This window comes from Mustela lutreola, chromosome 4 (assembly GCF_030435805.1).
Source record: "Mustela lutreola isolate mMusLut2 chromosome 4, mMusLut2.pri, whole genome shotgun sequence".
Lineage (NCBI taxonomy): Eukaryota > Metazoa > Chordata > Mammalia > Carnivora > Mustelidae > Mustela > Mustela lutreola.
Genome location: NC_081293.1, coordinates 142,079,037 through 142,093,237, shown reverse-complemented (window position 1 = coordinate 142,093,237; position 14,201 = coordinate 142,079,037). Strand labels below are relative to the sequence as shown.

The 14,201-nt window shown below is 36.5% G+C and overlaps 1 protein-coding gene and 1 non-coding gene across 8 annotated transcripts in view; both read left to right on the top strand.

Moving 5' to 3' along the window:
• The window catches only part of DGKB (diacylglycerol kinase beta), a 719,270-nt gene that overhangs the window by 669,913 nt on the left and 35,156 nt on the right, over positions 1-14,201 (top strand). For all 7 annotated transcript variants that reach the window (XM_059171265.1, XM_059171262.1, XM_059171263.1 and 4 more), the window contains 2 exons: positions 11,235-11,355; positions 12,600-12,660. In XM_059171265.1, the coding sequence (XP_059027248.1) occupies positions 11,235-11,355; positions 12,600-12,660 (182 nt within the window). The remainder of the gene's footprint in view (positions 1-11,234; positions 11,356-12,599; positions 12,661-14,201) is intronic.
• On the top strand, positions 420-522 carry LOC131830917 (U6 spliceosomal RNA). Its single transcript, XR_009353450.1, has one exon. It is a non-coding gene; the product is annotated as a U6 spliceosomal RNA (small nuclear RNA).

Sequence of the window (14,201 nt, the reverse complement as noted above, 5' to 3'; positions counted from 1 at the left end):
TAGAAGGATTCTGTTTAGTCTCCATGTATTTGGGTTCTTTCCAAATTTCCTCTTGTGGTTGAGTTCTAGCTTCAGAGCATTGTGGTCTGAAAATATGCAGGGAATGATCCCAATCTTTTGATACCGGTTGAGACCTGATTTAGGACCGAGGATGTGATCTATTCTGGAGAATGTTCCATGTGCACTAGAGAAGAATGTGTATTCTGTTGCTTTGGGATGAAGTATTCTGAATATATCTGTGATATCCATCTGGTCCAGTGTGTCATGTAAGGCCTTTATTTGCTTCAGTGAGGGGAGTGTTAAAGTCCCCTACTATTATTGTATTATTGTTGATGTGTTTCTTTGATTCTGTTATTAATTGGATATATAGTTGGCTGCTCCCACGTTGGAGACATAGATATTTAAAATTGTTAGATCTTGTGCTCGCTTCGGCAGCACATATACTAAAATTGGAACGATACAGAGAAGATTAGCATGGCCCATGCACAAGGATGACACATAAAATTGTTAGATCTTCTTGTTGGACAGATCCTTTGAGTATGATATAGTGTCCTTCCTCATCTCTTATAATAGTCTTTGGCTTAAAATCTAACTGATCTGATATAAGGATTGCCACTCCTGCTTTCTCGACATACATGATTATATTATTTTTCTTTTTTGTTTTGACGCTTTGGTTGGTGTTATTTTTGAGATTATAATAAGAATGTGGTAAATAGGGGCTCCTGCATGGCTCAGTGGGTTAAGCCTTTGCCTTTGGCTCAGGTCATGATCTCAGGGTCCTGGGATCGAGCCCTGCATCGGGCTCTGTGCTCAGCAGGGAGCCTGCTTCACCCTCTCTCTCTGCCTGCCTCTCTGCCTCCTTGTGATCTCTCTTTCTCTCTGTCAAATAAAAAATTTTTTTAAAAAAATGTGGTAAATAGCAGATGTCTTTTTTGGTGATATCACTATTGAGGGTTCTAAGATACCATTACTTTGTCACCACCACTACTTTTATTTTGGAAATCATAAAGGAATGGCATAGCAAAATAATTATATTAATTTAATAGCCTAATAAAGAACTTTATTACCACAGGCTGCCACTAATCGAGTTCTAGTTGAGCTTTGTTCTTCTTACCATTTCAATCCCACTGAATTTTGGTTCTACTATGTCTTGCACCTAGAACATCTGAGCATCTTCTCTTCATCCCTGTTCCTTATGGAAATCAGAGCAGTGTGTGTTTTATTTCTGTCCATAGGTTCACAATGAGCCTAATCCTGTCCCAAGAAGCCTGCAGAATGCTGACCTAATTTCTCTATGCCCCTTCAGTTCAATGATGTAAATGCTCTTTGCTTCACCCTGTGGAAATTTGGGTTCAGAAGGCTAACATAAATGTTGTAGGTAATGAGATTTCTGTCTTGTGCCAACCTGCCCCAAATTGTGGAAGACTAACATGTTAGCTTTCAAGAAAGGTGAAATCTCAGGTGTTTCACCTCTTGACAATGATGTACATTTCCCTAATAAAATATTCTCTTCTCACTCATGATCTCCCTAGACCCCTGCTTTCTAATTCTTTCTTACTGTTCTCATTTCCTGGCTTCCAAATCTCTTCTTTTTTATTGATAATCCATGCAGAACAGATTCTTTTTACTTACAACTCAAATTAGCATTCTTTATGAATCTGTTTAGTCCTAAATGCTAGTTTCAATTATTTCTTGAGGAAAAAGGAAAGAACTGAATAGATGTAGAATTGGGCTGTGAAACGCTACTAATAATTCATTTCTTTGACCCTATCCCTGTACACTTTGAGCCCAAAGATAAATTTATCATAAGTTCGAAATGAGTTCATAGACTCCTTCTCCTTGGGCACCTTGGTTTGTTTCAAACCTGGGGACATTGATTAGGTGGCCTGCATCGGAGACAAGTTGTGTTTCCTTTCATAGCATTTGCTAAGTAATACATACCTTTCCACTGGTTCAAGGCATACCTGTGAACTTGTTGAACAGAACTACCGATAACCTTCTTTGAAATGTGTATCTCAGCTATCTAACTACTATTTGAGAAACAAGACCTTTCTAATAATATTTTTTCAATGAACTTGATACTCAGTTTGCATTTTTACCTGACTGAAATTTAAAAAAAAATTAATGGAAAGATTCTGCACAAGAGCTTTAAACTATGTGGCAAAAGTGGTGATCAGTCTAAACACATTAAAATTCTATTTTCCTTTACAAGTGTTTGCTGCAGATGACCCCCACTGATCTTAAATATATTTCTGTATCTGTAACTGAATAGAGGTTTTCCGTACAGCATGTTCTAATGGCACTCTGGCCTTTAGCCAACAAGGCACTGAATAAGGCTATTTTTAAAATACAGAAACTGGGAACAGCTGCAGCAATCAAATTTGATAAAAACAGAGAGGAACTTTGCTTTTTTTTTTTTTTTTTTTTTACGGTTTGTCCAAGTTTAGACTTCTTTCATAGAACTGCTTTTGTTCTGCTGTATGAAGGGCTACAAGACCAATACAGTGAAGCCCTTTTAAACAAATAACTTTTAAAAGAATACAACTAAATAGAATAATTTTTCTTTGTACCAAGAGTATCAATGCAAAAGTGTTTTAAACTATTTTTAAAAGAATATATCTCTTATAAGAAGAGGTAGGAAAAGAATGAATTATATTAACAAAGTTTGGACTGTAAAAGAGGTTTTTGGCTTTCCCAACCCACAAAACAACTCCTTGAAAGGGGAGATACAGTCCTTAGTTTTCCAATGTTGAAAATCTGCAAGTTTGCATTTGAACTTCTGCTGTGTACTCAAGTGTTGTTAGGGACAAAGGTACTCTGAATGTTCCATTTCTGCTTTTCATGTAACTATTAGTCATGAATGTTGCTGTATTTTCTAAAAGTTGGATTAGTATCGGTGCAGTTCTTTACAAAGATAAAATGACATGCTTCTTAAAATGTAAAGGAAAACTTTCTCACAGAGACCTTTTGTACGTATCTGAATCCCTTAACGTGTCCATATACAAGGGCTTATTCTTTATTTATTTTTTTAAATTCAAGCTCTTTGGAAACTTGTCAGTACATGATTAATAAGCATCATGAGGTGAATAGATACTGAAAATCTCCTATACAGTAGTTGATTGCAAATTTTCTCTTCTAAGTGATTCCATGTGTTGAAAGGATTTCTTTGCTAACTTTGTAATTGACATGACAAAGGATATTGCATTTCTTACAAGTATTTACAAATGAGATTCATTTTAAAGTCCCTTCCAAATAAAACTACTTAGGTCAACGTTAATTCAATTTAGTAATCCAAGACATAATATCATTCTTTTCCTGTAGCCATAAAGTTATAAAATAAGATTATCTTATAAGGCAGAAGAAAGAAAAAAGAGATTATCTTATAAGGCAGAATAAAATAAAAATAGAAAAATCTAGGTATACACTAAGCTGTACTAACTTGTCAACAGGTAGCCTCTTAGATATGATGGTCCGTTTGTCTGTAATCTATTATAAGCTTGAAAAAATGAAAGAACAAATTAAGCAGAATCTTCTGTGACTTGAATCATCCTTTACTAGAGGCTCTGATGAGTCATGAGTGGCTCTTCTTTAGATGGGAAGGCAATGATCCTATTAAGTGTGTTGTTAGAACTTGAGACCATAAGAGTTCCCGTCCCAGTTCTGCTCTCATGTCCTGTTGTCAGCTGAGAGGGAGTCCTCAGTCCTGCATAACAGCAAAATTCCTTGAACACACATACTGTTCTAACCAGCGCCTGTGGCATTCCTGTTGTGCAAAGCCCTGAAGCCAGAAGGTTTTCAAGGATTCTCTGGCAGCACATCAGATTGAAGGAGATAATCCTATATTTTACCAATACCAAAAAGTTCCAAATGAAGGTTACTAGGATTTAATTTTATTTAGTCATGTGTAACCTCTTTTCTGAAGACATACTGCCAGGAGTCTAAGATGTCTTTCTGAGCGGTAGGGTTTTATGCAAATGATTGGAAAAAGCACAGTAACCCCAGTATACTGGAATCTTTCAATCACTTGTTAAGAGTACGATATTTATATGTAACCGGGATAAATTAGATGTAAAAACAAGCTCTGTTATATGGTAAATAACTGTGCTGCATTACTGTGTTTCGTCCTTATTTTAATTTTCACTTAGGTTTTAAGTGAGGGCAAATGCATTACCACATTCTTAAAATTTTATTGTTTTCCACAAGTGTTTCTCATATTTCGTTGAAACTAAAGGACAGAGAAACATAGTATTAGATTTTATAATATATGTCAAGAAAATAACATTTTCATAGTGTTTCTGGAAACTGAATGTGAAGACTACATAGTCATATGTAAAATCATGTTGGCACTGCCTTCTAATAAGTTGAGTTTGAATTGGGGTGGTTTCTTTTCAGTTGCTGCTGTTTAATTCTTGGAAGAACGGCCGTTGGTCATCTCCCTGGTGACTTCACCCTTTTAGCACGCATCAGTGTTGGGGCGCAGGACGCCCCTCCAGAAGCTATTCAGAATTTGCTGACATCGGCTATCATTCATGAGCACTTGCTTTGTTTAGTGATGGTGCTGATATGAGGAGACACATGAAGTAGCTCGGTTTATGGAAGAGGGCAGAGGAGGCATGGTGCTGAGAAAACAGCCCCCCCCCCACACACACACACTAATGGCCCATTCACACAGAAAACAAGCCACAGCCTTCAGTCCCTCCACAAAGCTTCACAAGAACAAACTAACTCAAGAACCCAGAAGCCGCAGCAGTGTTCAGAATCATTGCTAGCCTGTGCTCCCACCCTCTCTGCTTACATTTACTCATAATATACATTGTCAGCTGCAGCAGTACATTGCTATGAGAAGTCTTTAAGCTGATTCTCTGTGGGCCTTGTGAATGAAATGCTTACAGTTTCTTGGGTTGTGTGCCCCCCTCCCCGGGGTGAAGATCTCTTTTCAAGTATGTCATGTAACAAAGCAATTTGCCCTCCCTGAATCACTTTGGTCCCAATAAGGGAGTTTGTTGACAATATGCCACACTGTGATTTCTGGTCTTTACTTTTTTTGGATCCATTTAGGGAAGTTCAGAATTTTAGAATGAAAATACATAAAGTTATAGTCAGCTCTGGCTGGTTGTTTTCAAAAACCAGATGGCTTTAAAAGAGATGATCAAATCCATTCTTTAAAAGTCATTTTTAAAAGCAGGCATGTGATTCTACTATATATATATATATATATATATATATATATATAAATAAATATATATATATATATATTTATATATATAAATATATATATATATATTTCTGTATGTGTACCTTAACCCCTTATTTTTCAGAGTTTTTAAAGGGAATGGGATATTTCATACTGCTAGATTTTCCAAAAACTCTAGTTAATCCATTTATGTACCAGACTGTAATTTTCGAAGTTTTTTTTTTTTTTTTTCATTTTAACCACTTTGGATGGAAACTATTCCAAAACGCATTTTGCATTTTATAGACTTCTTACAAGATTCTTCAGAGTATAATTCACACATGACCTGGAATAATCATTGTGAGTTTTTTATACTGTATTTTAATTCAGTGACAACATCTAAAATTATTTACTGGTAGGATTATTGATGATACTATTCATGTTGTTGTTATTGTTTTCCTTTTCCATCTCTGGTAACATTTAATGGTCCTTACTACTGTCTGCATGTACAGTAACATGGAATTTGGAGTCAAGTACACCTAGATCAAATACCAGATTTGTGAAGGCTTGGACAAGTAACATAGTTTTCTCATCAATAAAATGAAGAGAATAATATCAGTTTCTAAGGATTATTGTGAGTTTTCAATGAAAAAAAAAATTCCTGTTCATTCCTGAGCAGAGAGCCTGCCCATAGTAGGTATAGGGTGTATGCGTTAACTCTCCCCATTACCCTGATAGACCTCTAATTGCATGGTATATAACCTTAGGTGCTGAAAATCTTCTTGAATGCTTAGATACTTGTGCTGTGAAACAAAGTCCGTATTAATAAACTGTTGCTTTAGTTCTCTTTAATCACCCCCATTTTCTTATTTGCATTTTCTTTTTTTTTTTTAAAGATTTTATTTATTTATTTGAGAGAGAGACAGTGAGAGAGAGCATGAGCGAGGAGAAGGTCAGAGAGTGAAGCAGACTCCCCATGGAGCTGGGAGCCCGATGCGGGACTCGATCCCGGGACTCCGGGATCATGACCTGAGCCGAAGGCAGTCGTCCAACCAACTGAGCCACGCAGGCATCCATGCATTTTCTAATTTATGGAGGTCAGGGAGAACAGCCAGTTGTGCATGTGAGGAACCATCTGAATAATCAGTGGGACAAAAGATGGACATGTTGAGGAAAAATCCTCAAGCGTTCACTTGGATGGATGAATTTCATATATATCATGGCTTTTTAAAAGTTTATTCTGGAATCTTCAGACTTGTCTCATATAGATGCTAGCTAAAGGAAGCATGACTAGAAGGCATAAAACGTACCCACACTCAGAAGGTGCAACTCCATAGATATTTTGGGCTCACCCTGGCCAAATAAGGACTTAATCGATGCTGATATGATTAGCAGTTTATGGTGATTACAGAATGTCCATGCTGAGTCAGTGAGTATACCCCAGGACCTGGCCTCCATCCACATTGCAGCATGTGGCTGGACACCATGCATGAAGGAGTATGCCCTGCCCTGCCCCTTCTTCCCTTCCCTTCAGTACACATTATATTCTACGAAATGCTGAAATGCTACAACCCACATTCTGTGTTTGTAAGGCGTCCTCTTCTGTTCCCTCACATATGGCAGTCTGAAACAATTACATAATGAGACATATTATCAGGGCATAACTGTCAAAAATGAAGAGCCTGAGCTGTGAATAAATATTACCCACTTATTAGCTGTGCTGCTCCTGTGTTCTCCAACCCTGGGTTTTAGATTTTATAAAACTCTAAACCTTAACCCTGGGTTTTAGATTTTATATTCATACCCCCTGATTGCCTGCATAACAAAATGATGCAGCACTAACAGTGTTCAGAAAACAATTTATAATGTCAAAGGCAAATTAAACTTTAAAGTAGTGTTTCTTATCCTATTTGTGATATAGTCTGGTGAAATCTACTTACTGTTCAGAGCATGTTTTCCAAAATTCATAAAAATAAAATATATAGGATAATGAATGACACCAAATATATTGAAATACTGTCAAAGAGTCCCTGGCCCTGTGTGAAGAATGTTGCCCTAATATGAGTCCATTTCTGATTATTTCATTAAGTTTCTTCCCTCTGAAGGACTTCTTCTAGACTTTCTATTTTAAATATGAAAATATCAAATTTGGCAGATTCTCTTGCTTCTGTTACCCCCATAGAGCCAAACCATAAGTGACTCTTAATCTCACAAAACAAACTGAGGGTTGCTGGGGGGAGGGGGTTTGGGAGAAGGGGGTGGGATTATGGACATTGGGGAGGGTATGTGCTTTGGTGAGTGCTGTGAAGTGTGTAAACCTGGTGATTCACAGATCTGTACCCCTGGGGATAAAAATATATGTTTATAAAAAATTAAAAAAAAAAGAAATAGTGTAAAATTAAAAAAGAAAGAAAGAAAGAAAGAAAGACATGTTAACTCTTTCAAATATGTACTCTTCTTCCCCTGAACAAAAACAGTCTCTTCCTCAGGATCGATATACCCTTCGGATTACCAGGATGTCAGGGGGTGTCAAAACTCAATGGATGACTCTCACAGGTGGAGCTAATTCTCACCTGGATCTCTGCGTCTCATCCTAATTTGTGCATTCTTGTATAGTACTCCTCCCCCCACCCACACACACGTTCAAAAAGTCCAAACTGGATATAATGACTGCACATAATGTTGAACATTAAGGTGCTCATTTCTTTTATAATAAAGTAGTTGGAGACTTCAGTACTTTGTGATTAACAACAAATTGTTGATGAGGAACTTCACAGTACACAGAGGTGTTGCGATCCTATGGTTGAGAACAACTGTTTTACTCATGGATACATACCCTGACGAAGGAAGGACATTATGCCATTCAGGTCACTGTGACACCATTTCACCTTTATCTTGACACTATTAACGTGAAAATTTCAACGGTCTAATTAATTGCTTCTCTTAAGCAGAGGTTGGCACTATTCTCTAAAGGTCCAGATACTGTTTGTCTTGGGCTCTGTGGGCTATATGGTCTTCGTTACAACCACTCCACCATAGTGGTATGAAAACAGACATAGACAAAATCTAAATGGAAGAGTGTGGCTGTGCTCCCATCGAAACTAAATTATGAACACTAAAATTTAAATTTCGTATATTCTTCAGATGTCGCAGTCTATTATTTTTTTAAAATTATTTCCATTTTGTAAATGTGTAAAAGCCATTCTTAACCAGCAACCCATACGAAAACAAAGCAGCTGGCCAGACTTGTTCCATGGGCTGTAGTTTGCTACTTCAATTCTTATGAAATCTGTAGCCAGGTAGCAAACCAATTAAGCAGGTTCATCAGATTGGTTATGACATCCCAATGGGACTGCATGTACAATAATTTTAGCTAGAATATGAAATGAGGAAGTCTTTGATGTTTTTAGATGATACTACATATAGAAACAAAATGTGAAATTATATAGATGGAAACTACCTTTGTCTGAAATCAATCAAGATCCATCTCTCAAAGGCAATAAGTAAGAAGCATCAGTTTTACACAGACAGTGCAGACTATTATATTTTAAAATGTGGAAGTGTTACAGAAGCAAATCTGTACAGCACAAATTTAGTGTTTCTTTTTCTTTCTCTTTTTTTTTTCTGAACACCTAATTTAAGGAAATGGTATTAAATTAATACCATTAATATCTTTACTGCAGTTAGCAAATATTCCACTCTTTCTGTGTAGTTCTTTGTATTAAGAACATGAAAATTTGAAAGCCTGTCTTCTAAATCTGTAAGAAATATCTTCATTACTGATTACTAATGGTAGAGATTGATTTTCAGGGCATTTTTTTGCAGGGAGAAAAACAAAGACAAATTAAAAGAAAGAAAAAAATCAGAAGGAGGGTGGTAGACAGCAGCAATATGGTGTGGGTATAGACAATCCCTGTGATTCATGGAAAAGTTAGGGCTCACAGATTAACTGTCGTGAGAAAGTGTTTTATTTCTTGTAGAATTGTTCCCATCAACCAGATCATTACAAGATTAGCACAAAATTTCCCCTAGTTAAGAATCCAGCAGTTGCAAAATATGTAATACTTCATATGAACTTCAATGTTGTTGTTGTTATTGTTGTTTTATAAATATCACTAGACACACATCTGGGGTTTTAGTGCTTGCCACAGTGTAGTTTTCTGGTTGACATATATCTAAGAAATGCGTATATTAACACCCAGGCTATAGAGCCAAGTACATTTTAGTGCGGGCTACAGCTGAAAGAATATGTTTCCATTCCTTGTCCATCTGTTCTTGGCAACATAAATTTAAACTAGAAACACAGAATAAGTTTCATGAGAAATAAGTCTAAATAGGGTTTAGAACAGCAAGGTGAATGCTCTAAGTTATTATGACTTGTTAATACTTGATTTTGTAGTTAGAATGTTGTGTTGAGTTGGAGAAATCTCACCCTGCAGCTATAGCTTCAAGTTAAAAAAAAAAAAATAGTTGTGGGTTGTTTTTTGTTTGTTTGTTTGTTTATCAGTTCATTTAAAAAAAATACTGTGGCTTGGTCACACTATCTGTTTTAAGGGCTTATATTTGCCAATGATCATGAGCCCAATGAACTTTGAGATTTCAGAGTGCTTATTTGCTATACACTTGAACTACACTAAAAATGCATCATCTATGTTTGTGAGCTCCATGCTGAAATGGATTCATTAGTGGGGAATGAGGGTTTTCCAAATGGAGTCCACAAAACACACACGTGCTTGTTTTTCTGCAAGTCCGTCTTCAGCTATGACCAGCTATTATATTAATATCTTGTAAAATCATCGTGTATCACCCACTCTGGCTAAAATTTCCCTTTTTCTGCTAGTAAAATAATACTAAGCTGTTTATCTGCATTTGAAAATACATGGGAATACATGAGAATACTAAAATATGATAAGGTCATATGTGTGCATCTGGAATTTTGCCTCCCTCTCAAGGGTCCAGCTATCTGAGCTAAATTGGTAAGCTGTGTCAGGGCTGTGTGTCAGAGCTGGGCTGTGTGTTGAGGGCAACCTCTGCTTCTCACTGAGCAAAAGTCTTCAGGTTGGGAAGGGACCTTGAAGCTCACACAATCCAGCCTCTTTCCCTATATAAGAAGCATTTATATAATTTTGAAGTCTCTTTTTCTTATATGGTTGATTTATCAAATATAACATAGTGGTTATGTGTCAAGGTTGTTGGGTTCAGATTTTGGCTTTGTGACTTCCTAGGTGTGTTAATATGAATAAATTAGCTTCTCCAGTGTTCAGTTTCTCTGTCTGTAAAAGAGAATAATCATGTTTACCTTCAGTTGGTTTTAAAGGGAAACAAATGAGATGATAAAGTGATTAGTCCAGTGATAGGAACTACTTAGTAAACATTCATTAAGCAAAAGCTATTACTATTAGTGTCTTTCTCCTGTCCTCTGTTAGAAAAAATAATTGCACTGGGCTAATTTTCTAGGTGGCTCCCAAATAGTATTTTAGTAGTATATTTCTTATCATCAGAAAAATATCTCATGAAACTAATACTGTTTATTGAACTTCCACACAAAGTTACCTATGACTATGGACGAGTCACTTGATGACTTAGAGACTCAGTGTTCTTATCTCTAAAATGAGAAACTTTAATTCCATGAGCTCTAGGGTCTTTTGTTCGAGTAATTTAACAAAATCATGTTTGACAGCATATCCTCATACTTTATTTATAGCGTTGAAATGTGTATTTGCTGCCAAATGTATAAACGTTCCATATATACATGTGGAATAACATTAAGTTTGTTGATGTTAAAAACTACTGGTATATTTTTTGGCATTATTTGGCTCCGAATTCATTCTTCCCATTTTGTTTTAGATCAAGCTGACAGCCGATCTTTTCCCGCAGCACCTCGAGGTTTAGTTAAACTGAGAGCTTTAGACGTAGGCCATCTTTTTCATTACTTTCAGAATCCAAGGCAAGCTTTCTTTGTCAAGTAGCTTTCATTTTTCATCTTTGTAATATCTAATGGCATTAAATTGTACACATATGGATCTCTACTGTAACCTACAAGGCTTCTGCTTTCTTTCAGATCTGAGTGATCAGCTGCTGGAGGTGGTTGGCTTAGAAGGAGCCATGGAGATGGGACAAATCTATACCGGACTGAAGAGTGCTGGGCGGCGGCTGGCACAGTGCTCCTCTGTGGTCATCAGGTAGTTTTTTCTCTATAATTGAGAAAGGGGGTTGACATGGTTTAAGTGCAACCTAAGGAAAAGTATCCAAGACTCTGATAATAACATCTGTCTTATTTGTGTCTCAAATTGCAGTAATTAATACTGATATATTTCCACATAATGGGAATTGGCAGATTTTACAAAGTTTTGGTTAACTATTACTTACTAGGTTTGAAATTTGATGTTCTCTTAGTTTGACCATGGATACAAATCTAACATACAAACTTCATCCCCTGTAAAATGGTTCTCACACAGTTCAGTTTGCTGAAGCATAGAAGGATCTACCAGGTACATTGCCCAATAGAAACACTGTTGAGGCACCATTAACTTAAATTCTTTCATAGACTAAAGTGCACCGTTGTTTCTATAAAATTAAATAATCCATTTATTGTGAAGTAAGATTGTATATGTGTATTCAATTTAAACCTTTTTAAGAAACATTTTTCCAAGAATAAATGAAACAAGATGGGAACGGGAGGGAGACAAACCCTAAAAGACTCTTAATCTCACAAAACAAACTGAGAGTTGCGGGGTGGGGGGGGTAGGGAGGGGGTAGTGGGGTTATGGACATTGCGGAGGGTATGTGCTATGGTGAGTGCTGTGAAGTGTGTAAACCTGGCGATTCACAGACCTGTACCCCTGGGGCTAATAATAAATTATATGTTTATAAAAAAATAAAAAATTATAAAAAAAAGAAACATTTTTCCAGAATTTTACCTTTAGGGGAAAAAAGTCTGCTTTGATCCAACAGTGAAACCATTGGGTTTATAGCACAGATATAATTGGTGTTACTTTGTGAAAATGTTGATACTGGACAGTCTGAGACATCAAACACCTTTCCTTCAGGTTTGCAATGTTTTCATAAAAACGAGGGGGCTCTTTTGGCTATAGGAATTCCAATTATATCATTAAACATAAGCCCCCCAAAATAAATAAAAATAATTTAAAAATTATAAAAACATAAACCCTGTATTTTTCTTTTGGCATTCGTAATGTTTTTTTAATCATCGCATTTACCTGGAAGCTCTTAATATTCCTGTGATCAAGGTATGCTTCAGGGTACTCATTCATAGTCAAGAATTGAAGTCCCTTTCAGAAGAGATCAATTTAGAGCCAGCTCTTACCATATTTGCATTCTCAGGTCTCATCATCTTATATCTTACATATAGTCTGTTGTGTAAAGTTTTTCAGTGTTATACTTAAAATGAAATATTTTCCCCCAGGACTAGCAAGTCTCTGCCAATGCAGATTGATGGGGAACCGTGGATGCAGACCCCGTGCACAGTGAGTACAGAGTAGTTGAAAGGCTATGTCACTTCATTTTTGCTTTCCAAATATCATGTACTTCTATCACTAACTAATCACATACTCCTGTAACTAAATAACCACAATAACTAAGCTTTCGATCTATCACCAAGTACCTTTTCCTTTTTATTTATTGATGTGACAGAGCTATTGTTTTCAGGTTTGGGGCATCATATGCCCTTGGCAATGATTTAACCTTTGAATATTTGTGTTAGTCTAAGTGCAGCTTTTAGATATCATAGATCAATTATAAACTCTGGAACTAATCAAAATTTTAAAAATGCTTTAAATCTTTCTTGTACTTGTTTCAGATCTCCTTAAGAGAAAATTTTTTTATGGGCCTTCAGACATGAGTCTTCCTGAATCATTATCCATCTGTTCTTTTACCTCCATTTGGGGATTTGAGGGCATCCCTCTTTGTAGAAAACTCCCCCATCCTTGTTTTCTCCAGAATAAGATATTATTTAAGTCAGACATTTAGACGCCCCCCACAAAATTCCAATTTCCATTTGTAGAGTGAATCATTTGATTTACATATTAAAAGTTCACCTTGGCTGCTTTGTGGAAAATGGATTATACTGAGTAGCCCCTGGGACAGAGTCTCACAGAGGAGTCTGGACTTGAGCACAGATAGTGACAGAGAAGAGGATAAATTTGAGCTACTTTCTGGAATGGGACAAGAAGAATTTGCTATTGAGTTCCCTCGGGGCTGAGAGAAGGAGATGAATCCAGGTTAGCTCGTACATGTAAATGATGACGCATTTACTGCGTAGTTACGATTGGGAGGGCAACCAGTTAGGGAATGAACAGGGGGTCTTAATCTTAGACTGGTATGAGCATTGTGCTAAGTGCTGGTGTTATACGTTTAAGTTTGTTTTGTTTTAATTTGAGATATAGTTGACATTCAAGATTGTATTGGTATATTAAATAGTCACATATACATTAAATAATGGACCTCATCATTATTCAGATGGAGAAAACAGAGGCTTTGGAAGGTTCCATAACTTACTCAAGGTCAGATATGTAGCAGAAATGGAACTCAAACCCAGGACTCTTTAAGGCCCCTTCTCTTGACCCCTAATTTAAACAGATTTAGCTCCAGATTCCAACCAGTGCACTGTAGCATGAAAAAGGGAACTTCTAATTTTACCTTTCCAGTGGTTTTACTCTAAAGTTATTGGCTTCCTCTTTGTGTATATCAGACAGATATCACCTTTTGTTTATTCCTAGCATATTCTTTTCAGTATATTCCTATTATATGGTTTTAGCTCTTTGAACCCCAAGTTTGCAAATCTGTTAATTCTCTAATAATCATGTAAAACAGACTTGTTTTAAAGATCTTTTGATTGGCTACTTCCTGTGCTTTCTGCTATCTTTGTGGGGGGTTCCAAATAGCTTTAAAAAGATTCCTGTTCTCTCTTTTCCAGCGTGTAGATACTCACATCTTTGTTATTCTTCATGCTCCCAGTGACACTTCTGAGTTCATGTTTATACTCACACCGGTGTTGAAAGTGTTGTTA